The following is a 26154-nucleotide window of genomic DNA, read 5'->3' on the forward strand; positions in this document are numbered from 1 at the left end:
CATCAAGCTGTTTGCTGTCCAAGGGCCTTCACTCACGCAGTTCCTTCTATCTGGCTTGGGTAATCCTCCCCCCACACCTCCCCGCCTTGGATTGTACCCAGCACATAAGCACCAGGACCAGGGGCCAGCTCATGTTCAATCATCAGCAATGGGCCCTAGCAGGACTGCCTCTGCCCAAAAGCATCTTCTTCTAATTTATCTAGAGGTGTCTCATGGGCCAGCAAGTAGTCCTGGCCAAAGTGGAGTGTGGTCACATGAGACAAACGTGGCTCCCTCAGTCTCAGCCTTCAGGTGTCAGCTTAGGTATCCTTGTCAGGGAAGTGTTTTTGATGGTCCACCCCAAAATAGTTCATTCCCCCTACCCCACAGTTCTCTCCCAACACCCTCTTCTTCCCTTTGTCATATGCATTTTGATTATTTGGGCATAATCTGTTTCCCCACTACTCTGTGGGTTCTATGAGGGCAGGACTATACCTGTTTTGTTCAGTTGCATACCCAGGACCAAGCGTGGGGCCAGGCATATACAAACTCAATGCACGCCTGAGCTTTATGAAGGTATATACTTCAGATAAGCTTTGAACTCTCCAGGACCGGGCCTCCACACTAGATATCACCTTCATTTGGCATACAACAAAGCCATCGGGTAGGCCACCCAGAGCCCCAAGAGGGTTCGGTCCAACCGAGACAAGGCAGGCAGGATGCCCCCATATAGTGCGAGCCATCCTGAGGCACCTCCAGTAAACACTTGTAGGGCCGCAGGACACAGAACGACAAGACAATACAGTCTCCTGTTGGAAAACCACGTTTCCCAGCCTTTTTAAGCACACACCCTTTTGATAAATACAGACTTCACACACACACACACACACACACACACACACACACACCCAAAACTGTGCCATGCCCGACTTGGGAACTACTGTAACATCAGGCAAGATTTTTGCCAAACTCTACCTTTGATAGTTTACATTTTAAAAATGGTTTATTTTCCAAACCTAAGATGTGATTACGATACTGGATATGCTCTTTCAAACTCCTATATGCCCCAATCCCCAGAGATTTTGATTCAATCTCTCTCCCATTGATGATCACCGCTCACAGACAAGAATAGAACACAGAGGGCCAACTGCAAAGAGCAGAAGTGTTCTAAACAGAATGTGTGGAAGAGGCAACCTCTGGGGCATAGTTCTAGCACACTCAGAACAGAATGGCAACATGATCTCAGTGGGAAGAGTATCGAATGGAAGTCAAGAGATTAGACTATTATTTCTAGTTCTGAAGTTCCTTTGTCAGGATAATGTCAAATTAAGTTCTTAAGACTAGGAGGATGTAGAAAACAAACTGATGGCTACCGGGGTTAAGGGTGGGGGAGAGAGGGATAAATTAGAAGATTGGGATTGAGATATACACACTACTATATCTAAAATAGATAACTAATAAGAACCTACTGTACAGCACAGGGAACTCTACTCAATACTCTCTAATGGCCTATATGGGAAAAAAATCTAAAAAAGAGTGGATATATGTATATGTATAACTGATTCACTTTGCTGTACACCTGAAACTAACACAACACTGTAAATCAATTATACTCCAATAAGAATTAAAAAAAAAAAGACTAGGAGGCATTTTCCCATCTGTAAAATGGGACACTGGTATGGGGGAGTCCACAGCAAAGAGAAATACTATGAGCCCTGCCACCTGAAGGTCTTTCCATTGTTTGGGGTACGGAGAAACGAGAAGCAAAGCACAGCTCTGAGAAGGACACTGTAAGGGTTCCTTATCTGGGCTAGTTACTAGTTTCAACAGGCAACTGGGGGAAAGGTGAACTTGGAAATTTAGGTGGGCTGAGGGGATGCCTGGCCCTGTGGCAACTCTCCTCCTCCAGTGGAAGGCAGATAGGTCGCCAAAGTTAGGAGATGGGCATGGGAGTCAGACCCACACGAGTTCTACTCTCATTCTACTCTCATACCTGCATTCGCAGGTAATGTCAGACAACTTACATAACCTCTGGAGCCTCAGTTTCCCTCAGCTGTGAGAGGATGACTATACAACTTATGTCTCTAGGTTATTATGAAGATTAAATGTAATAAGGCATGTAAAATACTTAGCACAGCATCTGGAAAATGATAAGTGAAAATGCAGAGTATAAGCATTAGCTTTATTATTTTTATTACTATTACTGTTTCCCAGTAGGATTGCAGGCAGCTGGAAGGGGAGCCCAGAGGCACCGGGCAACCCTCTCATTCTCATTTTCTATTTATTGTCATAAATGACATGACCTCTGTGGTCAAGGACAAGAACAGCTGGGTAGGCCAGCAAAATGCACAGCTGCTGCGATTTAGAAAAAGTAATACTCCAAGGGGCCCGAGTTTGGAAAGGAGCTGGCAGGAGAATACAAAGTCTCACTTGGGCTGGGAGGAGCAGAGGCTCTGTAGGAGCGAAACAGACAGAAACAGCCAAAGGGGCTGGAGGGGGAAAAAGAGAAATCACCAGGGAAAGACCCAAACCAAAGACAGGAGGGCACAGGAAGCCGGCCTTCCCAGAGACAGGAAGCTGCAGGTGAGCCAGGAGGAAGCCAGGAAGCACAGGACGTGGGCAGCTGGGGAAAGCCGGGCCACATCCTGAGGGAGGGGTGGCTGGGGAAAACGAAGCAGGCTATCAGGCTGCCGGATGCTACTAAATGGAGCAAGGTGGGGACAGAAGGGGAAGGAGGGCCACACGCTCTCCCCTCATTGACCTTGGGTCTCCTCCTCAAGCCTCTGTTGCCCCAACTCGGCAGGCCCCAGGATTTCACCAGTACTCCTGTCACTGCCACCATCTATTGTCCCCACCTGGGTCCTCCTCCCTAGGCTGGTGGCAAAACAGGATGCAGGTTTCATCATTTCCCCTTTTCCTGGGAACTTTGAAACAAGTGCTCCGTGGTTTTCTCTTTGGGGAACAGGCCAAGGAGGCCCACGTGGGGGAGAAATCACCTTCCAGCTCCACTCTGAAATGTACATGGTTCAGCCTGCCCACATCCCGCCCTTCCCCAACTGCCTCTTCTCCTTCTCCTGGAGGGAGAGCTCAGCCTCAGTCGGCCCACTGGACTCCACACACACACAGCACCCATCAGGAGAATGCTTGAAATTGGTGAGGGGTGACTAATCTTAGACCTAATCGGCCATCCAGGTACCCCCAGGCTCAAATTCCAGAAGGGTGCTGATCTCAACATGACCCCAGGTAACATGGAGTTGGCAGCGACATCATCCGGGAGTCAGGGGTGGCTACGGGAAGGAAGGCTCCCTGACCCTGCAGAGGGGGTCACCATGCAGGCCGGCACACCAACAGCCACAGTAACAAGGCTGCCCGCATCTGTACAAGCTTTTCCTGTGCACAAAGCATCGCCATGTGTGTGACCTCTGACCTTCCTCACATCGCTAGGAGGAAGACTGGGCAGATATTGTTCCCATTTTGAAGATGAGGAAGCTGAGCGCCTTGGGCCGGATCACAGTTCCTAAGAAGCAGAGCTGGTGGGCCCAGGACCCATTCTCCAGAAGTCTCCTTCCTTTAGCCTGGGACTTCCCTTTCCCTGTTAACTCTGCTCAGCTCTCCCAACATAAAACAACAAGCACTCCAGCAGCCCTGCTGCTCTGTAAGGCTAACGATCTCTCTCCTTAGAGGAGCCTCCCTTCCCCAAGTTCCCAGTGTCGCTAGGCCCTCCCCAATGTTCCCACCCCTCCCCCCACGCCTCTGGCCCTCCTGCTTCCCACAACCTGTCACCCAATCCTGTGGATTCTTTCTTCAAAGGGACTTCCACTCCCAACATGTCAGGGCAGACCTTTCCCCTCCTCCCCCTAGTTGGCATGGCTGTCTTCAGCCCTGCTCCATCCCTTCCCCAGCCATCCTTCTCAGCCTCAGAGTCCAGGGTACCCTTTCAAGTCCCCGGCAGCGTGCCCTGGCCACACGTTCCCAGTGGCTTCCCATCCCCTCCACACCCCTGGCCCACAGCTCAGCTCTCAAGGTGCCTTTCAGGCCTTGCCTCTTACTGTCCCCTCCCCGAAGCACGCACTGGCCCCCCAGCCCCTCCCTGCACCCTTGCTTCAGTTCAGACTGGTCCCCCTTCCTGAGCCCCCTCCTCTCTTCCATCTTCCAGGCTCCCCTCTCCTCTGTCCGCAAGCATTCCCCCTGACTGCAGGAGGTATGAGGAGACCATTTCTTAACACCTGCCCTGCCCAGAGTCCTGAAAGGGGCAGCCCCGCATCCTGCAGGATCAGGCGCCCACCTGCTGCCTGTACCTGGGTGGTCCCTGGCCACAGAGTAGCCAATCTACTCGCTGCCAGAACTTGGCACTGGTGTGCTGTCACGGAACAAGCCGATGAGTAAGAAGAGAAGGCTGGGTCTACGGAGGGGGAAGCCAGGAGCAGATGCTCAGACACAAGCGGAGAGGCCAACAGCCCCCAAAAGACAGAGCCGCCTCCATTCCTGACTGCTCTTCAGGCCCAGCTCCCATGAGGCCGGCAGCCTCGCTGTAATCCTGCCGCCTCGCTGTAATCCTGCCAACAAACCCTTTCCCCCTGAGCTAACGCGGAGGGGCCCCTGCTCTGTGGGGAACACTGCCAACACCAGCCCAGGGAGCCCTGTCGCCTCCATCTGACAGCCCCAACTGGAAGAGCCGTGTACTCGGCAACAAGCAGGCTCTGCCAAGGGTCACTTCTCTTCCTGTCTCCCTGTGAGCCTAGTAAGTGCTCCTCTTACACCTGCTCCTGCCCTGGGACTGGAGCTCCTCACTGAGGGCTGGAGGAGCACACAGCTTTGCAGCTGTCTGTGCGGCTCACAAGTGCCCCTCTTCTATAGCTGCCCCGCATCCGCACGGGGTCAGAAGTGGCCCCCACGAGACAGGTTTTACTGCATGTGACCCCACCCCCTGGCTGGAGCTGAGTGGACCAAGCTGGGCCAATTGGACCCACTGCTCTGGTAATCTGGACTTTGGGCTGGGAGAGCTAAGCCCCCCTGAGTGTGGCTGGAGCTGCAGCAGGAACACTGGGGCCATGTGGCCTGAAGGAGGAGGAAGCCCGGCTGCAGAGACAGGAGGAAGCCCAAGGAGAAGCCGAGTTGAGGGGAAGAGGGAGAATCTGACAAGGTTTTTCCAATCCCTGCTTAAGGCCAGGCAGCAATCTTGCCGTGGGGTCCTGCGCACCCCCTGAAACCTTGTAATTAATCACCTTTTGTGCTTAAGCTAGATTCAGCTGGTTTCTGTTAACTCGAAATCAAGGGGTCCTAACAAAGCTGGGATCTCCCTTATGCTTCTCCAGGAATACAAAGCAGGTGCCTGACAAACAAACTTACTGAATGAAAAAAACTGGCCCCAGATCCTGGCTTTCTGATTCCTGCCAAAGGTACCACCATGCTCTGCAAATACTCCACGTATCAAGTATGTAACTCAGCCCCAGGCAACTTAAGTTAAATGCACGTTCCTTGCCTGAAGTGCATTATATCCTCATTTTCATCTCATCTTTGGGACAAACCAGCACTCAAAGGAAAGGCAAGCGGGAGCAGGCTGGAGAAAATAGCCCATGGTGGTGCGGGCCAGCACGTCCAACTGGATCTGCAAACTGTGCTCCCCTGGGCTGCCCCCACTACAGAAACCTCTGCCCCGAGATTTCTGTCCCTGTACCATTCTCCCCTCCCCCAAGATGACCATCAAAGTTTCCAAGAGGTCACAAAGTTTCCACCCCTATTGATGGGTCATTTATGCCAGAGGCCATTGCAAGGCCAGACCATGAATCCTAAGTCTAGAAGAAGAAACCTCAGAGGGTTTTCTCACCTAGTGGTTTTCAAATTGTGCACTCTGCGGGACCCTGAGACTTCAGTGGAACCTCTCGGGGCTCCAGTGTCCCCAGCCTCAACCAGGGGCACGCCCATTTGGTTGTATATATCAGGCTACCTTGTAAGCTTGCATCTGAAAGGGTTCCAGTGGCTTAAACCAACAGTACAAAACTCCTGGGCTTCCCTGGTGGTGCAGTGGTTGACAGTCCGCCTGCCGATGCAGGGCACACGGGATCCTGCCCCGGTCCGGGAAGATCCCACATGCCGCGAAGCGGCTGGGCCCGTGAGCCATGGACGCTGAGCCTGCGCGTCCGGAGCCTGTGCTCCGCAACGGGAGAGGCCACAACAGTGAGAGGCCCGCGTACCGCAAAAAAACAAACGAACAAAAATACCTGTTCCAGACCAATTCCTTTATCATTCAGATGAGGAGCCAGAGATTCATAGGCATAAGGCCACACAGGTGCCAAGTGGCTGAGCTGGAAGAGAACTCTGGGCTCTGAACTCTCCCTACTGCCCCTTTCCCTAGGCAGCTCCTTTAAAGGCTCTCTTGGAACTGGGAGGGGTCAGAACCCCGGTCCTGTGTGGGTGAGCACTGGCTGGGGAACACAGAGAGAGCGCTGAAGATACAACGCAGAGCCCATCTGACGGGCGCTGAGTCCCAGGTGACCCTGTCTGCATCAGCTGAAGGGCAATGCTAAACGGTCAGAACAATATGGAGATGTCGTGATGCTAGTCCTCCGCTATATATAGTTTCTCCCCTGAAATGACCTCAGGTAGCAGCACAGCTTTGTGGTGTGGCAAAATCAGCTGTGTGGCCCCAACTCCAGGGGAGGAGAACTCTGCTCGAGAAACTGGATGGTAAGTAAGAAAGAGAGGAGTCTGTGGGATGGGGGTGTGTCGGGGGGAGCGAGCTTTTGAGATGACTCAGGACAAATTCTTTCCTTTGACCCCCTGGGAAGCAGCAGTGAGGAGTAAACCTGAGACTCTTCTGCAGTGGGCAACGAAATCTGAGTCCCAGCTCTGGGTGGAGGAGCCCCTGCTTCCTCACAGGGTCCGATCCCATCTGCTCATGGATGTTGGGTGCCTCTTCCTGAAGCACTTCATTCATTGCACTCCATGTGTAAGGAACCAGCAGAGGCTTGCTCTGACCTACGCTCCCCATTTGCTATTCGAGGCCTTCCCTTAACCTTGGTGTACACCGCCAATTTGATTCTACTGCCTAAAAAATAAAAAAGAAAGAAAGGCTAGAAGAACAAACACCAAACGGGAATGGAGACTCTCTCTGGGTGGTGGGAATATGAAGGAGATTTTCTTCTTTGGGCTTTCTGGTATTGCTCACATTTTTTACATAAACACAGACTGCTTTTACAATAAAGAAAATCGTATTACTTGCTTCTCTCCAACCTGCACCCCTTACTCAAATCACTAACCCTTCTGTAAACTCTCCTCACTTACCCTTAATATCTGCCCTATCCAACCTCGACTCTTTCTCAAGTGTCTACACGTTGCCTTTGTCTCTACCTGTCTACACCGCATGATTCAGCACTTGTCTACACATTATCTTGCTTGAAATTGTATCACACCTCCATTTGTCTTTGCTCCTTCCCCCAGATAGACTGTAAGCCATCACGGATGATGAGACATACATGTATAATATGCATACACGGGAATGAGGCAGGATGTACAGAAAAGACACAGGAAATGGAGTCAGATTCCCTGGGTCAGGTACCAGCTCCACTTCTGACTGCACAGGACAGACCACAGACCAGGGGCTTGACATTTCTGAACCAGTTCCTCCAGCCGAATTCCTTATTAACGCCAATTCTCTTCTAAAAGGTAAGGGTAGATTCTGAGCAGCCCCACAGCTTTTGGATCATTTCACCTCTAAAAACTGAGGCCCCAGGCCCAGCCTACAAAAGGGGTCCCCATCAATCCATATCCAAACCAGCATCAGGTGGTGAGCCAGACACATGCAGAACAGGGCCCACAGGCTGAAGTCTCTCCTTGGATATTTCCCCTGGGCCTAGGCCCCTGGCATAGATGAATGCCCAAGGAATGGTGCTGTCAACAGTAGCAGACTGAGAATCTCTGTCCGGGGCTGCGGGAAAACGTGCTTAATGGTCAAAAATGGACCAGACATCCAGGCCCTGAATCTTCCATGGGACATACGTCAAAGCAGGGCAACGCTAAGCTCAGCTTCAGATAGGCGAGGTCAGCTACAGATTAAAGGGTCCAATGTAGCTTTCCTTCTGCCTATGGACTCCAAAGACTAGCCCACTCTGCTCCTCAGGGAGTGGGACCAAATAACAGCGCATACAGCATGTTTCAAAAAATAATTTGGGGCCTTATAAAAAGCCATAATAGCAGCAAGTTTCCAGTCAAATAAGGCTTCCCTTGTCCTCACCAGCCAGCCCTGCACTGGGCCACAAACAGGAATATCACACTGGGCCAGACCCGGATGAGCTCTGGGTTCTATGAACCTGATGTGAGAGCCCAGAGGGAAGAAGGGCAAATAGCAAATGGAGAAGTAAACCTGGGGCATAAACACAGCTGTACAGAGTACTGCCAGCTCGCCGGGGACTGTCCCCTCAGCTCACCCTGCAACCTTGGAGCTGTGTGTCATGAATCTGCACACCTGGGTGTGCCCACATGGAAATGGAATAAATAAAAACAGATCACAGAAGCTCAGTATTATTCAGCCCACCACACCGTGAGCTCCTTGAGGAAAGGAACTGACTCTTCACGCTGCGCCCTGTGCTAACACCATGGCCGGGACAAGGCAGTTACGGTGAATATTTAGGGGCAGTTTCCCATAGCGGTTAAGATACAGGCCCCTGGGGTACAACTACTAGGATTCAAACAGCAGTTCCCCCACTTTCGTGGACTAGGGTCTTAACCTCCCTGAGCCTCAGCTTCCTCATCTGTAAAGTGGAGGTAATTATGCCTACCTCCTGGGGCTGACGTGAACACTGAAGGCAGTGATGTCAAACATGTAGTAGGGTGCCTAATGCACGTGGTAATCACCACGTAAACAGGACTGCTTCAGGGGTGATGATTCCTGGAGCTGCTGTGAGGGTTCGTGAAAGGAAATGCTCCGGCCACGTGACAGTCTATTTTGGGGGAACAGAGCACATTGCATAAGTGAAAAAAATCAATGCCATGTGTGATATCCCATGTTACAGAGGACAGTGTGGTCTGTTTAGCAGACACTGCAGTAGGGGTAGGTGGGGAGAGGTGGAAGGGGGGACAAACCCATGAAGGCTGTCGCAAAGTGCACTTCCTAACATACTCAGGATACACAGTGCAAGAACTGGCAGAAGCAGACTATTTGATAGTCATGGGTGGCAATGACGTCAGTAAACCAGCTATACCTGTTTAGGGCCCGGTGAGCCCTCAGTTGAAACTGACAGTGAGGCAGGTGTTTCATGGAAGGAATGCAGGGCTGAAAATGGAAAACAGTAATCTGGGATCCGAAATCTTCCATTTCTCACCATGTGACCCTGGGCGCAATAGTATCACGGAGCCTCTCCCCTAATATGAGGACAACATCACTTGCAGTGAATTAACAGGAGGATTAGAGGAGATGTGTATGAAGTACCTACTGCAGGGCCTGCCACACAGTTAGTACTCAATAAACAGCAGTATATAATAACTATAAAACAATTGTTTTTGAATCCAGTTGCAGGGAGTTGTGTATCAAGTGTGGACAAGTGGCCCTGCTGTGATGTTTATCACTGCTTTCTTGGAAGTTCATGGAGGAGGTGCCAGGCTCCAGGAAGGAAGCCCCAGCAGACCCAGACATGTTCTGCCAAGCTGAGGATGAGCACACTGAGGGCACTCCCGAGCCCTGAACCTACCAGGCAAGAAGTGTTTGCATCTGTTCCAAGAGAGCCCAGAAAAGTAGCTACTAGTTGTTGCTGGAATCGGCAAGAATATGCGGGACATTGCAAGAGACCTGTAACTAACAAGAGTTGAAGTTCTCAAGTTTTTGTGAATGATTCACATTTTTAAAAAAATGAAGCTAGGGGCTTCCCTGGTGGTGCAGTGGTTGAGAGTCCGCCTGCCGATGCAGGGGATACGGGCTCGTGCCCCGGTCCGGGAGGATCCTACATGCTGCGGAGCGGCTGGGCCCGTGAGCCACGGCCACTGAGCCTGCGCGTCCGGAGCCTGTGCTCCGCAACGGGAGAGGCCACAACAGTGAGAGCCCGGGTACCGCAAAAAAAAAAAAAAAAAAAATGAAGCTAGATTCAAGGCTATCTCTGCAATAATATCACTCTTGTGCAACTTGCCTCCCGTTTGTTTTCCTGAATGAGTGGAGTTACAAGAATGGTAAATAGCCAGGGTACAGAGCAGAAGCTAGGTCTTGTATATGAACTTCACTGGCCATATATCTCAGCTTGGGGGGAAGAAGAAGGCTGGGGACAGCTGGCTTAAATACAGTGCCAAGCATGCTGATAATAATGAAAAAATATAACTACTATTTACTGAATATTTTAATATGCCCCAGGCACCAGTCTAAGCATTTATGTGCTTTAACTCATTTCATCCTCAAGACAACCCTATGAGTAGATACTGTTATCTCCATTTTACAGGTGAGGAAGGTGAGGCCCCCAAATCCAAAACAACTTGCCCAGATTACACAGCTAATGAGCTGGAGGAGCTAGGATAAAAAAATGCAAATGGATACTAAGTGAATAAAATATTTGTCATAATTGTCATAATTACCTGTTACCAAACGAAAAACTCTACCTTATAAACGTCCTCTTTGAAAGACCTCAGATTTTGCAAATCAAAAGAAATTCAGGGTCAGCCCTTGCTATACACTCTGAGTGCAGGGGAAGGGCCAGAGGGTGGCCAGAGTCGGACTTCCCAGGTCAAGGTAAGGGAGGCTACACTCTGCTCTTCCCCATACTCTGAGCTGAACAAGAGTCAGTAGAATACAAGTCCCCAAAGAAACAATGAACTTAGCCTAGGTTATTGTCATGAATGGCCTACTGCCATCATTTGCTAAGCATCTCCCTGTGTGAGCATTGCACTGATCACTTCACACAAATCATCACATGTAATCCCTGAATACCTGAAGTGGTCTACTCTTGTCCCTATTTCACAGATGCAGAAACCTGAGGCTCTGACAGCAATGGGAAGGGAGTGGAGTGACTCCAGTCCTCGCAGCTTTGCAGACTTCACAGCCACCTCCCGATTCTTCTCATGGGGATGGGAGGAGGCAGCACAATGGAATGAGCTCAGAGCACTGAAATTTGAGTCAAAGTATTAAAGTGAGTCCCAGCTCTGCCTCTGCTCAGCCTGTGACCACCAGAAATCAGTTTACTTTCCCCTATGTAAATTGGGTAGGAATGTTCTCATAAGGCAAAATGAGGAGAATCAAAAGATATGATTGAACAAGGTGAGCAGGGTGCCTGAAGGTACTCAATAACAAACTCTTGTTTCAAAACAAAAAAACCCTGTGCTCTCTTCCTCCCATTCCTGGGAAGGTAAACTATACAGGGGCCAAAACCTCAGGCTCTGAGATCAGGCCCTGCTGTTTACAAGCTGCATGGCCTTAGAGAGGAGACATTACCTTTCTAAGGCTCAATTTCTTCCTCTGTGAAAAGGTGATAATAGTATCCACCCATAGGATGGATGTGAAGATTAATCGAGATACTGCACAGGAGGCTCCTGGCACATGGTACACACCCAGCAAAGGTGAGCTGTTGCTAATTTCATCTCTACAAGCCCTTAAAAAGAACAAAATTCCAAGTCCACAGGCTCGCCTCTAAGATCCAGGCTGCCTGGTAACTGGCTTGCTGCCTAGGTTTGGGCTCTGGTGGCAGCCTCCCAGAGGAGACAGGTACAAATGAGGAGCCATTCCCATCCCCCTACTCCCCCCACCCCACACCCTGCGCCAGCCCTTTTCCTGACAGGTTCCCCTTTCCGAGGGCAATAAGGGACACAAGTTGAGGGCCTGGGGCTGGTCAGAGGTGTGAGGGCACACTAAGCTTGGTCCCCCTTCCCTGTGGGCTCAGAAAGCAGGGAGATCTTGTCCCCAACAGCTTAGAGAGAAGCACATGGCCTGGAGCAGCGGACAAGTTCACCAGGAGGCCATGTCATTATAATACTCCCTGCCTTTTACCCATCCCAAGTGCTCCCACCTGAGCCATAGTCCTGCATCTCTTGTGCAAAAGGGAGCACTCAATATGAGTAAGACAGCATTAACGTTCTTTGGGAGCCACATGAATTGTAACAACAAAGAACTGCTTTGCTTAACTGGAAGCCACTGTCCATCCATCCCAGCCATCGACCACATTATTAGAAACCCAGAAGCAAGCCAGATTCTGACTGACCAGAAAAGATGTCACAGAATCTACCTGCCCAAACTCCTGTACTTCCCTCTCTGGAGGGCCCCTCGGGCTTCACTTTGAGCCCATCTACTCTCTCTCTAGGTACGAGTCTAACAATCTCAGCCATATGTTCCCCCAGGAAACTGGAGGGGCTGCTATTTGAGCCTGGTAGTCAGGATCTCAAGAAGTGACCACTATGATGAGATGCCTCTACACACCCATTGGGATGGCTATTATCAAAAAGGCAGAAAATAACAAGCATTGGTTAGGATGTGGAGAAATCGGAACCCTTGTGCATTGCTGGTGGGAATGTAAAATGGTGCAGCCGCTGAGGAAAACAGTATGGCAGCTCCTCAAAAAATTAAACACAGAATTAACATATCATCCAGCAATCCCACTTCTAGACATATACATAAAAGAACTGAAAGCAGGGACTCGAACAGATATTTGTACACCCATGTTCATAGGAGCATTATTCACAATAACCAAAAGGTGGAAGCAACCCAAGTGTCCATCAACAGACGAATGGATAAGCAAAATGTGGTATAGACATACAATAGAATTCACCCCTAAAAAGCAAGGCAAGTGACACATGTACAACGTGGATGAACCTTGAAGATATTATGCTAAGTGAAATAAACCTGACACAAAAGGACTAATATTGCCTGATTCCACTTCTATGTGGTACCCAGAGTAGTCAAATTCATAGAGACAGAAAGTAGAACGGTGGTTGCCAGGGGCTGGGGAAGGGGAGAATGGGGAGTCTGTGTCTAATAGGTACAGATTTTTAGCTGGGAAGATGAAAAAGTTGTGAAGATGGATGGTGGTGATGGATGCACAGCAATGTGAATATACTTAATGCTACAGAACTGTACACTTAGAAGTTAAGGGGCTTCCCTGGTGGCGCAGTGGTTGAGAGTCTGCCTGCCAATGCAGGGGACACAGGTTCGTGCCCCGGTCCGGGAGGATCCCACATGCCACGGAGCAGCTGCGCCCGTGAGCCGTGGCCGCTGAGCCTGCACGTCCGGAGCCTGTGCTCCACAACAGGAGAGGCCGCAACAGTGAGAGGCCCACGTACCGCCAAAAAAAAAAAAAAAAAAAAGAAAGAAAAAAGTTGTTAAGGTGGTATATTTTATCTTGTGTATATTTAACCACAAGTTTTTTAATGAGAAAAAAAAAAGTGACACTGACTACCAGGGAGAAGACAGAGCAACAATTATAGGTGGAAACGTGAACCCCAAAAGCACAGCAGCTGGGAACCATTTAGTTTGGGACCCAATGCCCTACATTCTGAAAAGCCTGGGGGCCTCACACTGTCGTGAGTACAGTAACTGATCAGGCAGGACTGCTATTTTCATTCAGAGCCCAGAACAGGGTGCAAGAGCGTACCCACACCAATACTGCTTGGGACCTCGAGGCAGGCCACTGTGTAATGGGCTCTTCCTCAGCAATTTACCTGCCACCTGCCACAAGTTCACCCTCACCTTCTTTCAGAGATAAAGGCTTTTGAGAGAAAGAGGCTTTTGTGGTCCCCATCTCCACCAAGCAGGGCTTTGTACATACAGGTCCAAACTCAACACCCCCAAGTTGCAAAAAGGAGGTTATTCATGCTCAGTATACTTTGCTGGGAAGCATATCATCCGTTTCAGAAAGATTCCCATCCAAAAATAGTTTTTAAACATTTCTTTTATAGTTTTGCTCTTTAAAAAAGAGTAAGCTTCAATGATCTGGGGAAAATCACTGGCTATGGTTTTTGTGTGTAAAAATCCTCTACCTTTGAATAATGGGAACTTCATAAGTTCACAAAGTCTCCTTTTATCCAGGATTGCACTTGATTCTTACAATCTCTCTGGGAGGTGAGCAGGGCAGCAGTCATCCCATTGTACAAATGGGGAAACTGAGGCTCAAAGAGATCAAGAGGCCTGTCCAAAGTTGCACACACAACTAGGAAGGAGCAGAGAACCAAGGCCTTATTTCCCATCAATGGCAGATCACATTCTGGATTGGGACCTCATATCTGAGCAGACCATTAAGCCATGAAAGTGATTTTAAAAACAATGTTAGTTTATTTTATCCCCACAACATCTCTCTGAAGTAAACTGGAAATATCATCTTTTTTTTTTTTTTAAGAGATGATTAACTGAGCAAACAAATGACTTGCCCAAGATCACCATTCAAGAAAGTGGCAAAGAGACCACACCCCCTCCCTTTTGAATATGCTCAACTTTGACCACAATTTCTTGACCTTAGCATACTCAAAACTTAAAGGAGCTTATGCAGTTTTTATATAGTTTGCACCATATTTCTGTGAACTTGGTAGGGAGTAGACATACCTTTATTCTCTTTTTAATAGCTGGAAAAGAAAAAGAGGTTAAAGAAATCTTTAAGTTCCTTTTCAGCTCTAAAATTCTATGATTCTAAAAATTCCCCAGCAAGTCAATTCAATGGCTAGAGAGGCCTGGAGTCCACGTCACCCGCCTTCCTGCCTCACACTCTATCAGACCACCCCACACCCACCTCTTGAGTTAATGACCACAAATACCATGTGTGCCTGGGAGAAGGGTCCACTCTTACATAGCTGCACACGTAAAATAACAAAAAAGTGCTAACTGCTTGGTTGGGACCCTAGTAAGGGGCTTCACTCTGTCCTCCTGCTTCAGCCCCAGCAACTCCTAGCAAGAGGCTCCCAAACCATGGGAAATTACATCCCAGGTATTTGAGACCTTACCCAGGCCTGGGGTGAGAGAGAAGCCAGTCCTAGGAACAGAACACCACTTTGAGGTTGCAGTTAAATCCGTCCATTAGGATACATCCACCCACCTAAGATGAGACAGCAATCAGGGCTGCTCATTCCTGCTCTTCTACAGACTGTACCCGCTCTGTTCTACACACTAGCTTCATCCACAAATATTTATTATGCACCTACTACATGCCAGGTGCTGCTCTAGGTGCCATGGAACGAACAAATAAAAATCTCAGGTCACACGTAGTAGGGGAGATAGCCAATGTCAGGTGATGGTGAGTGCCAGGGAGAAAAATAAAGTAGGGAAAAGGTGGTAGATAATGCTGAGAGCAGGTAATGGAAGGAAGGGGATCAGTTTTAAAAAGGATGGCCTGGTGGCGCAGTGGTTGAGAGTCCGCCTGCCGATGCAAGGGACACGGGTTCGTGCCCCGGTCCGGGAAGATCCCACGTGCCGCAGAGCGGCTGGGCCCGTGAGCCATGGCCGCTGAGCCTGCGCGTCTGGAGCCTGTGCTCCACAACGGGAGAGGCCACAACAGTGAGAGGCCCGTGTACCGCAAAAAAAAAAAAAGGATGGCCTGGGAGGCCTTGACTGACAAGAAGGGAGGAATCTTGGAAGAGGAGAGAGAGGGACCCATTCAGATTTTAGGGGGTGGAACAGGGGATGAAGAACAAGAGATAGCTGAGGAAAGGCAAGGTGTTGAAAATCCTATCGTGTCTTGTAGGCTAACACAAGGACTCTGAATGAGACGGGGAGCAAAGGAGTAACAAAGTCTGACTTACAGTTTACAGCATCTCTCTGGCTGCTGTGATGAAAATAGTCTGTCGGGAGACAAGGGAGGAAGCAGGAAGGTCAGTTAAAAGGCCAGTGGTAGCTTAAACCAGGGTGAAAGTGGTGAAGATGGTGAGAGTCAGGCTCTGGATACATTTAAGGCAAAGACAACAGGATCTATTGATTAAGTGGAGGTGGGATTAAAAGGGAGGAGTCAGGGATGAGATTAGAGTTTTGGGGGCCTGAGCAACTGGAAGGATGAAATCACCATTGGCTGACTTTGGGAGGACAGGGGGTGGGGTGGGCCTTCTTTCTGTTCTGGAAATGTTAGACTGAGAAGCCTTTTAGACATTAGGTGTGTTGAGCAGGCAGCAAAATATACAAGGCTGGAGTTGGAGAAACTGGGCTGAAATTATACATGTGGGACTCACCAGCATATATAATAATACAAAATTGTATGTATTATCATACAGGATTTCTATGTATGATCACACACACTTTGTATGTTTACTGTCTGCGCCCCCCAAAACTATAAGCTCCATGTGGCTAAGGACCCTCCGTCTGTTCACAGCCAGCAACGTGCCTGGCACTCAGTAAATATTTACTGAGCAAATGGAGAAGTTGCCCAATTACTCCCTCAAGAATAGCCACAGCAGCCCACACAATGAGAAGCAGGCTCTCTTGCAACCACAGAGCCAAGCCCAGCCAGCCCAAAACAGGGCCCTGGGTCTGTCCACCCCGAGCTTGAGATTCCAGAACGTAAGTGGATATGCTTGGCACATCACAGATAGCTGGGTTTCAGCCCTGCCACACTCTCAAAGGGTGGAACTGGGCAAGACACCTGCCTGTTCTACCACCTCTATTTCTCCCCGGGATGGGCCTGGGAGGGGCTGCCTCACCCACTTCATGGGCAGAGATATCAGATCTATCCAGGGTATATGCATGGGTTGGTGGGAGCCCCCCAAAGGAGTAATTCCCCACGTATTCTCTGGAGCATGCAAAGACCACCCAGCACCTGAAGGGGAGAACTCAGACTTACTGAGAATGTATTAAGAGTAATAGGTTAAAAAAAAAGAGTGACAACCACAAATCTTGATGAGATGAGAGTACCGCCTAATCCTTCTAGCTCTTGGAAGACTCCCTGACCGGTAGGCCTTGTGTCTCTGCTTCACCCATCAAGTGACTAGGAAGACAGAACAAAGGCCAAAGAGTGACATAAGAATGCGTAAGATTTCAGCTCATTAACTTTCCAGTGTAGAACAGCTGCCTTTGTGAAGATGGTAAAAACAGCTCTAATGATCTGGTATAGCCCCCTCCCCTTCTGAGATATTGCAAGGGTGACCCAGAGAGGGTTAATGACTTGCCCAGGGTTACCCAGCTGCAGGCCTAGACCTAGAAGTCAGGTTTTAGCTCTCTGTTGAGGGTTTCTTCCCACTACGGCAGTGGCGAAGGAAAGATAAGAGTTATGGTGGGAGGCAGGGGGAGTTTTAGGCATTAGTCTTACAACATGAAACTATGTCCTTGTCAAAGGGTAAACTGCAGATGTCACAGGAATGCCAGGTGCACGCTGTGAAGTTAAGAAAGAGTCCGCCCCGGGCTTCCCTGGTGGCGCAGTGGTTAAGAATCCGTCTGCCAATGCAGGGGACATGGGTTCGAGCCCTGGTCCAGGAAGATCCCACATGTCGTGGAGCAACTAAGCCCGAGCGCCACAAATACTAAGCCTGCGCTCTAGAGCCCGTGAGACACAACTACTGAGCCTGAGTGCTGCAACTACTGAAGCCCGTGTGCCTAGAGCCTCTGCTCCGCAACAAGAGAAGCCACCGCAATGAGAAGCCTGTGCACTGCAACGAAGAGCAGCCCCCACTCACTGCAACCAGAGAAAGCCCGCGTGCAGCCACGAAGACCCAACACAGCCAAAAATAAATATATAAATAAATTACTTAAAAGGAAAAAAAAGAGAGAGTCCGTCCCTTATACCAAACTTGTCATCCTCCAGATTTCCCCTTGGCTTTGGACTGTATGAATAAAGCTATTCATAGTAGGACCCACAGAAATGAAATAAAGATACACTAACAGATTTTTTTTTAAATGCAGATATATACCTCAGTAAAACATTTAGGTGAAAATTTTATTTATTTATTTAACTTATTTTTAATTATTATTTTTTTTTTTTTTGGCTGTGCCACATGGCTTGTGGAATCTTAGTTCCCCAACAGGGACTGAACCCAGGCCATGGCAGGGAAAGAGCCAAGTCCTAATCACTGCACTGCCAGGGAATTCCCATGTAAGCCTTCTAAAATCAACAAATATTGAGTCCTTCCTCTGTACAAATCATTGTGATAAGCGCCTAGTGTGTGTGTGTGTGTATGTGTGTGTGTGTGTGTGTGTCTGTGTGTGTGTGTATGACTATATGAATGAGACAGAGAGACAGACACACACACACACACACACACACACACACAAAGGTCTTCAAGGCTTGCAGCGCAGTTGCTGATATGACTGTAACATCAAAGAAATGACTAATAATATGGAGTAGATAATTAATTGTTAAGTGGTATAATGGGACTGCAGGAGTTCTCAGAAAGAGCAATCATGTTTGCTGGGGGGTGGGGGGACTTGTCAGGCAAGGTGCTTCCAGAAAGATAAGGGATTTGAGGTGGACCTTGAAGAGAAGAAAGGCTCTTGATAAGAAGGGGGAAAGGGCATGAGCAAACACAGGTGACATTAATGTCAAAGAAGAGAAAGAAATCACGCCTTAAAAGGTAGGACTGGACCAGACTTGAACAGCCTTGAAAGTTAAAGTTCTTGTAGGAGTGGGAGGGGCAGAAAGATTTCTGAACATAGAACTTACAGGGTTCAGAACAGGTTAATTTAACAAATGCCTTCTGGGACACTACCATGTGCAGGCACTGGATGAATAACTGAAGATGTATTTGCCTTTGGTGGGGAACTAACTTCAGTGTGGGAGATGAGTTGGCCTTGAGGTGACAAGGGGCAGGTTTGTAAGACCTGCTGAAGGAAGAACCAGCAGGGCCCAGAGAATGACTCCTCCAGAACATGGAGACAAAGACAGCAGAGAGAATTCTTCAAAGTATAAATTTAGGCAGCTGGAAGAATGCAAGAGTAAAGGGAAGCTAGTTGAGGAGGAGAGATACAGAGCTGGTTTTAGAACTGTTGAACCTAAGGTTAACTACATCTGTGTCTAGTGGGCATTTAGATATATGAGTCTGGGGTTGGAGAGACAATAGTTGAAGATACAGCATAGGGGCCTTCCCAACGGACGAGTTGGGGGGCTGAGTAAGATTCCTCTGGGAGGGAGCATGATGAGAGAAACAAACGGAATGTCAGACTGAACCATGGGCATCCCACACTAGGAGGTAATGGCGGGCGGGAGTGATCAGAGAAAAAAACAATGCCAAGGAGGGAAAAGTTGGGGGAGGTGTTGGAGTTTCAAATGGGAGAGGGTTGTCAACAATAAAAAATGCTACAAATCAACTATGTGGGCTGAGCACATAAATAATAAGTATTTGTTGAATAAGTGAATGTATGAAAGGAAGAAAGCCTTTGGATTTGAGAATCAACTTTCCTCAGTCAGAAGAATGGCCAGGGTTGCCCTCAGACAAGAGGACTTCAACGCTAAATTCTACATCGTCCTCCCTATAAACACGTGTTGCTTCTTGCACAAGTCATCCTGTCCACCACACAGACATCCTTCCCTGCTTCCCCCATGTTTCCCCTCATCTTCCGTCCCAGTTTCCGGAACTCAAGCAACACAAACCTTCGGTGTCAAAGGAGACAGGAAACTCCAACTAGAGTTTCTACTTCATTAACAACTCTGCCTGTGGCTCCTCTTACATAAAGGGATATGTGGCAACTGAGTGGAACAGGAGACTGCATTCTAGCCCCATCTGTACTACTGACTAGCTGTGTGGCTGGGGACAAGCTGCTCAACCTCTCTGGAGCTGGGCTTTTCATAGACAAGAGGAGGTAGGTCTATCTGGACTCTAGACAAGTTTCGAAGGTCTCTTTCAGCTCTAAAGTCTGCGATTTTATCATTCTCAGAAGGCCCTCGCAACACCCTCAGAGAAGGAAGTGAAGTGAGTACAAGACCCGGGTAAACGAGCGCCAGACCTCTTACCCAGGCGAAGCGCCAGGATAGGAGGAGTGTACCCAGAAAGTGAGAAGGAGCTGCCGGCCCTCGCGGATCACCAGGGAGCAGATCCCATTCCCAAGGCTGGGAAGGATCCCAACAACCCGAGTGCGATTCCCACCCCGCACCCCACCTTTCCTAGACTCTCAGACGACCGGGAGGCTCTAAAAAGCCCTGCGGGAAAAATAAAGATTTCTTTCCCAGAGTCCTGCGCTGCTTTTGCAAGTCGGATTCCGGCAGACACGATCTGCAGCCCGATAATGACACAGTCTTTGGAAGGAGCGACTGTTCTCGTTTCGCTCGCTCCGAGTTCTGGGGACGCCTGGCCGCCCGCGCCGTGCCCCGACGGGCGGGCGTCCGACCCCGGCACCGCTGACGGGCCAGCGGCGCCCCCGCCCGGGGCTCTCCTCCCCGCCGCCGGCCCAGCTGCGGTCTGCAAACATTTCCTGCCCCCGCCCCCACCCCCACCCGGAGCTTCCCAGTTGGAGCGAGTTGGGCTCGCAGCCGGGTCAGCGCTCGCGGTTGCCCCAACTCGGCTCCCCCGGCCCGCGGGGCTGGGCAGGGGGACCCCGTCTGGCTCCGGAGCAGCCATCGGGGAAACCCAGGCGCCAGGAGCCGTGGGAGGTCGCTCGGGAAGCCCAACTCTCGGGCAAGAAGGAGGACAACTGGCGGGGCGCCGACGACCCTGCTCCCTTCCCTGTCGTTACCTGCTCGCTTGCGGGGGTGTCCTGGGGCGGTCGGCCTCTCCCGGCGCTGTCTCCCCACGCAGTTGCCCATGCTGGCTCCTCAGCCGGGCCCCATGCACCGGAGGCGGAGGGGTGGTCGGCTGCTCCGCGCTCCTGCCCCGGACGGCGGCGTCCCGGGTCAACGGCTCCTGCCGCCCGGCATCCGGCGCTCCCCAATCTCCCCCGGGGGCGTGCTCTACCCCTGCACCGGCTTCGCCACAAACTTTGCGGGCGAGGGGAGAGAGGGAGGTGGCCGACTACCCAGCACAGTCCCAGGTGGCCGGGCCAGGGGGGCCCGCGACAGGGGGGCCCGCGACGGTGCCCGGCCGGAGACCAGCTCCGCTGGAGGGGCGGAGAGAGGGGGCGGGCACCGCCGCAGCTACTCCCGGTTCGCTCGGGGCTCCCAGCTGGGGCCGGCCCCCCGGAGCCTGTCACTCACCTGCCTAACCCCGCCCCAGCCCGGCCCCGCTCCCTGCCATCCGCTCTCGGTGCCCGCGCCGGCGGCACCGCCCCCCCAGGTGCGCATGTGACCGACGACACCGCCCCCTTGGGCCGGCCTTGTTTTCTCATTGGCTTCCCCCAGGGTGCGTACCGCCCCTCGGCCCCACCCAGCCAGGTGCCCGCCCCACCGCCCGTCTCCCAGGGAGCTGGGCTGGGAATTATTCGCCCTCAAAGGCCCCCGGCTGCGTGCCCATCAGCCGCCCTCCCTCCCTGAGCCACCGCCCCGACTCCAGGCCCCGCCCCTTGGGGAGGGACCGTCCCATCCCTCCCTGGAACTGCCGGGCCTGGAGCCGGCAGGCACGTAATCCAGAGAGCGCCCCGCCCCCTCATCTTTCGCCACGCAATTGGCTCAGGAGGCGCGTGCGCGGAGAGGCCCGTCCCGTGCCACCTCCCACTTCCCCTCCCACGGTTTCCAGTTCGCGTCATGGCCGCCGCCGCCGCTCTGGAGGCGGTGGCGCCTACGGGCGCCCTGTGGGGCCTCGTGCAAGACTTCGTCATGGGTCAGCAGGAGGGCCCCGCTGACCAAGTGGCTGCAGGTACGGCCGACGGCGCCGCACGGCTTCCGCTTGGGGGCCTCCAGTAGGGAGCGGCCTCAGCACAGGCGCCGGGAGGGAAGGGAGTGAGGGACAGCGGTGACTTTGAGAGATTAGTCCGGGGCTGGTTGTGAGCACCGCGTGCTTAAGAGCCATAACAAATTGCGAGTCGCTTGCAGTCTTCCTTAAAGCGCCCTTACGCGCCTTGTCTCGGTTTATAGCCATCCTGTGCGCCGGCCGGGGTTAGGAGATTAATTACCATTTCACAGATGAGGAAACAGGCCCAGCGAGGGCAAGAGACTCTCAGATCAGGCCGGTGGGGGAGCTGGGACTCATACCCAGTTCCTGCAGTTCAGAATCACGGGCTCACGCCGCAAAAGCACGTTGTTTCTAGGAAGTTGACGTGAGAAGAAGCATCTTCAGCGGCATCAGCTCCAGTCGCGTGGCATGCTGGGAGTGGCCGGGCGGCCGGATATCTGACTGGCTGTAGTTGGAGAGAGGAGGAGAGAAACCAGTCTAGGGGGAGTTTGAGAAGTTCTGCGTATCTTCCTTAAAGCTTTCCCTCCGTTTCTTGGTAAAGTTCTTGATTAATTTGCTTTGTGACTTTTTAACGTGGAGTTTGTTTTTATCTTTTCCCCAGAACTCCACTTTCCTGCTTTTGATCAGTTTAGGGATCTCTTAGTTCTGACAGCTTATCTAAGATTTGAATAAAACAAATTACAGATTTCATTGGAATTCTGAGACTTTCCACTCTTTTAGAAAAAAAAATCTAAAAAGTTATTGAATATTAGGAGGCCTTCAGACCTTGTGTTTAAGTAATAGAATACAAAATAATCTTGTCAGCACAGATGCTTTTTGTCTCTATTTTTGGAAATTTTGTGTGTTTGGGGAGAAGTAAAGGATACATTTCTCTTGAAAATTGAACATATTCACTATTAGAATATGTGAGAAATGAATAATATGAATCTGCCAGAAGTATAATACTTTGATCCTTAGCAATATTTCAATTTAATTTAATCCTTCCACCATTATTGAACACATTATTCTTGAAACACGATGCAAAGTAATAGGGATATAAATACAAATTACGCTAGATCTGTGCCTGCCAGGGACTTATAATATAGTGGGAGAGACTGCCATGCAAACGGATAGTACACCATGAAAAGGGCTGTAAGAGGTATGTGCAGGGTGACATGGAAGCATCAAGGAGCAAATAAATGCCTGATGTAGCCTTTCCACTAAGTTAACTTCTTACAGCTTTGTGCAGTATAGTGTGTCGTCAGTGCTTATGATTAACAACTACAGTGTATTATCAATGTCATTTTTTCCCATGTTTTATTGTGAAAATTTTCAAACATACAGCAAAGTCTAAGTAATTTTTTCATAAGAAAAACACACATACACCCACCACCTAGATTCTGCCATTAACATTTTAATATAATTTGCTTTATCATGTATCTATCTGTCATTTAAATTGCAGATAGCAGTACACTTCCCTCTAACTGCTTTGGTATGTATATCATTGACTAGGGTTTGTTTATAGTTTAATACAAATTTTGGTGTAAAATTTGTATTCAATGAAGTGTACAAATCTTAAGCATACATTCACTGATTTTGAAAAATGCTTATACCTACCCACTATCAAGATAAAGAACATTACTATAAAAAGTGTTACTTGTAACTTTTTTCATGTTTATACATTATGAACACAGTAATTTAGGGTTCTTCAAATTCAGAACACACTTGAGAAGTCAGCATGAATAAAGACCGCCAAGTTCTTATAAATATTTTTGTAGAATTTATATTTTTTGAAAAAAAAGTGGCCTAAACTGTTGTCTAGTTTAAATTTAGCTCAGCGAAGACTGTAACACTAGCCCTGTTGTAATTTAGCTCTCCTGATTAGGAAAGGAGGTTGGTAATAACAGATAACTAACAGAGGGGTAATAACAGATAAGGTTGAAAAGGTTTGGTGGGGTTGGATGATGCCTAACCTTGGATTCTAAACAGAGGGATTTAAATGACCTATTGTAGGTAATTGGGATCAATGTAGATCCTTGAGCAAGGGAGTCATATAGTGAAGATGAATTTGAGAAGGATTAAATCGGTATTCTCAATCTTAGATCACAGCCTTAGTTAGGGTTGTTGAAGGCTGACAGAGTTTTAAAGCATCCCCAGAATAAGATGTGTTTTCTAATCCTCCAGCCTAAATCAAGCTTCGTTAGTGCTGAAGGGACCAGCTTTCTATTCGGCCACTCATAGCCGCAGCCTCTCCTACAAATTGTAACTGCAGAAGGAACGTCCTGTGATCACAAAGGCAGCCACCACCAACTTTGTTTTGCACCTGGGTTCCTGATGAGAGTAGGTGTCAGATGTAAAGGTGCAAATGATGGAAGAGAAATGACCTGGCAGCCTAAGAGTTAAAGGCTGCTCAGCCAGGCATTCAATGGCTACCACTCCTCTCCTGGATCTTTAGTTCGAGGCAGCCAGTTGATTTGCTGTTCCCCTGATTGCTTTGCTTCCCAGATCCCTCCACTGGCTCCATCTAATTAAAGTTAGGCCTGGGATTAAAGGCCCAGTTTGAGTGCTCACTGCCTGCCCCCAAGTGTCTCCTGATTACTCCAGCCAGACATCATCTCACAGTTCAGATTCTTTGTGGTACTTATTTCTCAACCACTCATACTTATTTGCAGACTGTTTAGTAGCTACTTCTGTACACATCTCTGCATCCTACCTGCCTGTTTCTACCACCATAGTCTCCTGGAGACTAGCATAAGTAGGTGGTATAAATGAATGGAATAAAAGATGCTGAAGGAAGAATCTGGAATTTGAGGGCTAATTAGTTATAGGGCTTGGAGGAAAGGGAGGACTCTTAAGATGACCTCAAGCTTTTGAGCCTGAAGATGAGCAAAAGAAAAGTACTGTGTCCAAAAATTGGGAAGGGAGCTGATTTTGAACATGTTGGATTTATAGGTGATGGATATAAATTTTCTTCCTCTTGGTTATTTGGATTTGCCTTCATTTCAGTCTTTATTGTATTTTCCTACATTTGTAATTCCATGAGGAGACCACTATTCTTGAAACCAGAAAACTGTTAAAGAAAAGTAAAATATAGTTCTGAGAAATGTCTGTGGCATTCTCAACAGAAAGGGCATTTTGAGAGCTTGATTGGAACTGAGTCCTGATTGGGAATTTTCTCTCTCCTGTTCCTTCACATCCTCCCCCCTCTCCCCTTCCCCCTTGGCTGCTACTCCAGATTCTCAAGAGGCTGCAACTCCATCAGACAGAGGTCTGATTGTGCATTCTATGTCAGTGCTCATATAAATACTCCTTTGACGACTCCTCAGTGCCCCACACGGACTGGTGCCCTGCTGAGGAAAGAGTGGGTATTTAGCAGGTGCTAGTAGGTCCATTTTTAGAGAACAAATCTTGGACACATTGGAAAAACTTAGCCAACCTATATAGGGAAAGGAACTTACATTTATTTTTCTTATGCCAGTGAGACTACCCCTAGGAAAATTAACTTTTTATTAGCTTCTTTCATCCCTAGAGTCCAAGTGCATAATTAACAGTACTTCCAGGTATTTTTCATTTGGAAGAACTTTTATTGTTAAGAGAACTAATCACTTAAAGTTAGTGATGGACGGTCCCATACACCCAAGAATTTTACTTCTTTCCTATGTTACCCCAGGCTCTGTTTATGTCACTGTGGTAACACTGAACTTGTTGTTCTTTGATTGTTTTAAGTGTCTTTCTGCCCCAACAGACTGGGCTCCTTAAAAGCTCCCTGTCTATATTTCTCTCTCCAGTCCTAACACAGTAATTGATTTATAATAGGTATTCAATAAATGTTGAATGGATAAATGAAACCAAACGTACATGACAATTTTTTTAAAGAATGATTCAATGAACGTGTAAGAGGGAGTAATTCTGTTTTGGGAATCAAGGAAGGCTTCACAGAAGAGTTGCCATTTGAGCTGGGTCTTGAGGAGTTGAAGTTCCTCAGACTGACAAGGGCAGGAAAGAGGCATTCCAAACCAAGGGAATGTGTTTCCAGGCTTAAGGATATGGAAGAGCTTGACATGTTGAGATTTCATGTGACTGAATGATAGGAGTTATGATCAAAGGTGAGGCTGGAGGGGATTGAGGGCTAAATCGTGAATGACATCAAGCCAAGGAGTCAGGTCTTAGGCAATGAGGGGCAAAGGGAGATTGGTGAGCAGGGAAGTAATTGTGCATTTTAGATAGATTAGGGATGGATCAGAAGGCTTTTTTTTTTAATTGAGATAAAATTCACCACTGTAACCATTTTAAGTGTACAAATAAGTGGCTTTTAGTATATTCACAATATTCTACAACTACCACCACTATCTAAAAATTACAGAACCTTTTCATTACACTAAAAAGTTGAAGGCTATTTTGACAGCTGTCCCTGTATAGTCTGGTTATAAGGGATGAAAAGGAAAAGATGAAAATTTGAAAGACGTTCTAAGATAGGCTCAACAGAACTAGAATAAGATGTTAGATTTAGTTACCTTTGTGAAAACATCTTCAAAATGCTGATTCTAGTTCTTTGCCACCTTATTTGCC

General features: G+C 48.9%; 2 protein-coding genes across 2 annotated transcripts in view; one reads left to right on the forward strand and one right to left on the reverse strand.

Moving 5' to 3' along the window:
• Positions 1-20778, reverse strand: part of UBTD1 (ubiquitin domain containing 1) — a 51607-nt gene extending 30829 nt beyond the window's left edge. The window contains exon 1 of the mRNA XM_065894551.1: positions 20516-20778. Coding sequence (XP_065750623.1) covers positions 20516-20585 — 70 coding nt within the window. The 5' untranslated portion in view covers positions 20586-20778. The remainder of the gene's footprint in view (positions 1-20515) is intronic.
• Positions 20779-21435: 657 nt separating this feature from the next.
• Positions 21436-26154, forward strand: part of MMS19 (MMS19 homolog, cytosolic iron-sulfur assembly component) — a 31831-nt gene continuing 27112 nt past the window's right edge. Inside the window, exon 1 of the mRNA XM_065894980.1 lies at positions 21436-21570. Coding sequence (XP_065751052.1) covers positions 21459-21570 — 112 coding nt within the window. The 5' untranslated portion in view covers positions 21436-21458. The remainder of the gene's footprint in view (positions 21571-26154) is intronic.

Source organism: Phocoena phocoena, chromosome 16 (genome assembly GCF_963924675.1).
Source record: "Phocoena phocoena chromosome 16, mPhoPho1.1, whole genome shotgun sequence".
NCBI lineage: Eukaryota > Metazoa > Chordata > Mammalia > Artiodactyla > Phocoenidae > Phocoena > Phocoena phocoena.